The 2,695-nt window shown below is 36.7% G+C and overlaps 1 protein-coding gene across 1 annotated transcript; it reads right to left on the bottom strand.

The window, feature by feature from the left end:
* Nucleotides 1-379: 379 nt before the first annotated feature.
* LOC132057769 (protein FAR1-RELATED SEQUENCE 5-like) lies at nucleotides 380-2,092 on the bottom strand. The gene is made up of 3 exons (XM_059450372.1): nucleotides 1,891-2,092; nucleotides 1,164-1,780; nucleotides 380-1,075 (listed from the first exon to the last, which is right to left on the bottom strand). Exons 1-3 carry the CDS (start codon nucleotides 2,090-2,092, stop codon nucleotides 380-382), a joined length of 1,515 nt encoding a protein of 504 aa, XP_059306355.1.
* Nucleotides 2,093-2,695: the final 603 nt, after the last annotated feature.

Genomic DNA, 2,695 nt, shown 5'->3' with positions numbered 1-2,695 from the left:
AAATGGTTCCCGTTGATACCGAATCCTACCAATTAATAAATAAAATAAAAAATGTAATTGAGTAAACATTATAAGACGGTATATATATATATATATATATATATATATATATATATATATATATATATATATATATATACACACGAGATATTCTAATCATTGAAAAATAAAATTTGATATACCTGATTGAAAATATTTGCATTATCAGATAGAGTTCTATCATCGGCTCTTGATCCAATCTGGTTAACGCCATTTGACTTGTTTCCTCGAGCTTTCTTGCTATTTGTGTTTGCCTCAAGACAACCTTTGGCCCTTTTTTTTACGTCGTGTCCCATCTTTCTTTTTTAAGCCTTTGGCTTGTGTGAGGATACCTTTGCTATTATTTGCTTCTGATAAATCTTTTCGAACCGCTAGTACAAAGAGATGAATTTGCCACCTTCATGATTTCTTTCAATTTTGAACTTAGCTCATTTGCACACACTATTGCTTCCTTATAGCCATCATCTGTTTCAGAAGCTTTTGTCACCAATTTAACAAATATAGGACAAAGAACTCTATAACGATTCGTAGTGATCAACTTCGGATCGTTGATCTCTATGTCTTGCCCATCAACTTCTTTAATATCTTCGGCTTTTGCATCTATTGTCCACCTTTTTAAAATGTACTCAGTTGGAATTCTACTAACTCCTCTTACCACATCGAGAATTCTTATTGTATGACAAAATAGTATACCCATGGACTCAAACTTCATGCAAGGACAAGATATATGGCCTATCTCTGTCACCTTAACAATATACTCTCGAGTATGCCCATGCTTGCTGACCTTATACATGGTGGATAAATTGTTGTCCTCACATCTATTCACTTTCATTGACAAAGATTTCATATATTCATCTTGAAAATATGCGAAAATATGTGATGTATATACCTCTCTAGCATGAGCCAAAATATGGACTTGTGCTTTTAATACTGGAAATCGTTGTGATGCATCACAAGTATCTTGCAATTCATTATATCTCTTATCCTCAATTGCTCGATCGTAATGCTTAAAAAATTGCACGATATTGTAATCAGACTGCAAGTAATCCTTCAAATCACCATTCAAACTTTCACTCAATTGTGTGCCATTCATACCACCTGAAAAAAAATTTCTTTCCGTATGCCGCAAATAATTTTTCTCTTAATGCATATATTCCTTGCAACCATTCATTTTCATGAAGGTTATATTCATCAAGCATGCTATTCCAAGCATCTATAAATTCGTCCTCATCGATATACACATAAATGCATCGTCTAAAATCACCACGAAAGGAAGCGTATCTTTTATAAATTTGATTGAGATGTTTAGTTGCATTTTGCTCCATGTGCCAGACGCATAACCTGTGATGAACTTCAGGCATCACGAGTGAGATAGCCTTACTTATAGCAGCATCTTGATCTGTAAAAATTATTTTCGATTTTTTTCCGGACATCGCTTTGAAAAATGTCTCAAACAACCACTGAAATGACTCTGAAGTCTCATCATACATTAAAGCACCTCCGAAAACGACCATTTTCCTATGATTGTTCAATCCAACGAAACTAGCCAAGGGTCGGTGCTCTCTATTCATCTGGTAAGTGGTATCAAATGAGAGCACATCTCCAAAAGTCTCATAGTCTATTATCATTTTTGAATCTACCCAAAATATATTTGTGATCATGTCATCAACATCCAACTGTATAGCAGAAAAGAAAGATGGGTCGTCAATTCTCTTCTTCTCAAAGCATTCTAATAGCGCTCCTGGACGAAACAAACAAAAAATATTGTTACCATTTTTCTAATATTAGAATCTAGTAGAATTAAGAAGTTGTCATATATTTCTTATCAACATTGTGTGTAAGTTTATTTACCTGCTTCCCTTTGTCTTATAGCTTCTTGTCGTTTTGTTCGGAGGTAGTTCTTCTGATCTAACTTGATGTAACCCAAATTTACTCTGCCGCCAGCTTGAAGACTTATAAAATCAAATGTTGCTTTAGAAAATAATCCGGCATCCTCTGCTAAATCTATTTCATGAGCCTGAACTTCGTTTATCTTTCTGTGAGATGGCAACATATGTGTCACACCCCGATCTTACTAGGGTGTGATGGGCACCCGACCCCATATTTGGAGCCGAGCGAACCCGCTGACTCTTATTGTACGTATAAACTACACCGTTTTTTTTTTCTTTTTAACTAGCATTAACATAACAGTACCATTATGAACATAGGCTAATAAGCTTTGCGATCATACTATACAGCGACGGGGACAAATAGAAGTACATATAGCTACTATACATGTCTGTCTACGAGCCTCTAACATAGTGCGCATATATACATAGGAAGGGCCGGGTACTGCCGTGCCCGAATACATACACACAAAAGTAGTACCAAGGAACCGGGGCTCCGAAACAACTGGAGCGCTGCAAAGATGCCGCCGAGGAACCCCAGGGGATCGCATCCGACTGTTCGCCGCGCGGCATGAAACGCAAGCCGCCCACAGAAGGGGCGCGCACAAATAGTGTCCGAGTATGTAAGGCATGAAACATCATTAAGAACGTAAAGTAAGAAATGCAACACTATGAGGTCATAGATCATATATAAAGAGATAAGAGAGTAACCGTATATGTAAAGGGCTTTGGGCTCTGATAATTACGCATGCTTATCTTTTCCTTTATAT

The sequence above is a fragment of the Lycium ferocissimum genome, chromosome 5 (genome assembly GCF_029784015.1).
Source record: "Lycium ferocissimum isolate CSIRO_LF1 chromosome 5, AGI_CSIRO_Lferr_CH_V1, whole genome shotgun sequence".
Taxonomy (NCBI): Eukaryota; Viridiplantae; Streptophyta; class Magnoliopsida; order Solanales; family Solanaceae; genus Lycium; species Lycium ferocissimum.
The sequence above is the reverse complement of the archived record's forward strand: the minus strand, read 5'-3'. Positions and strand labels throughout refer to the sequence as shown.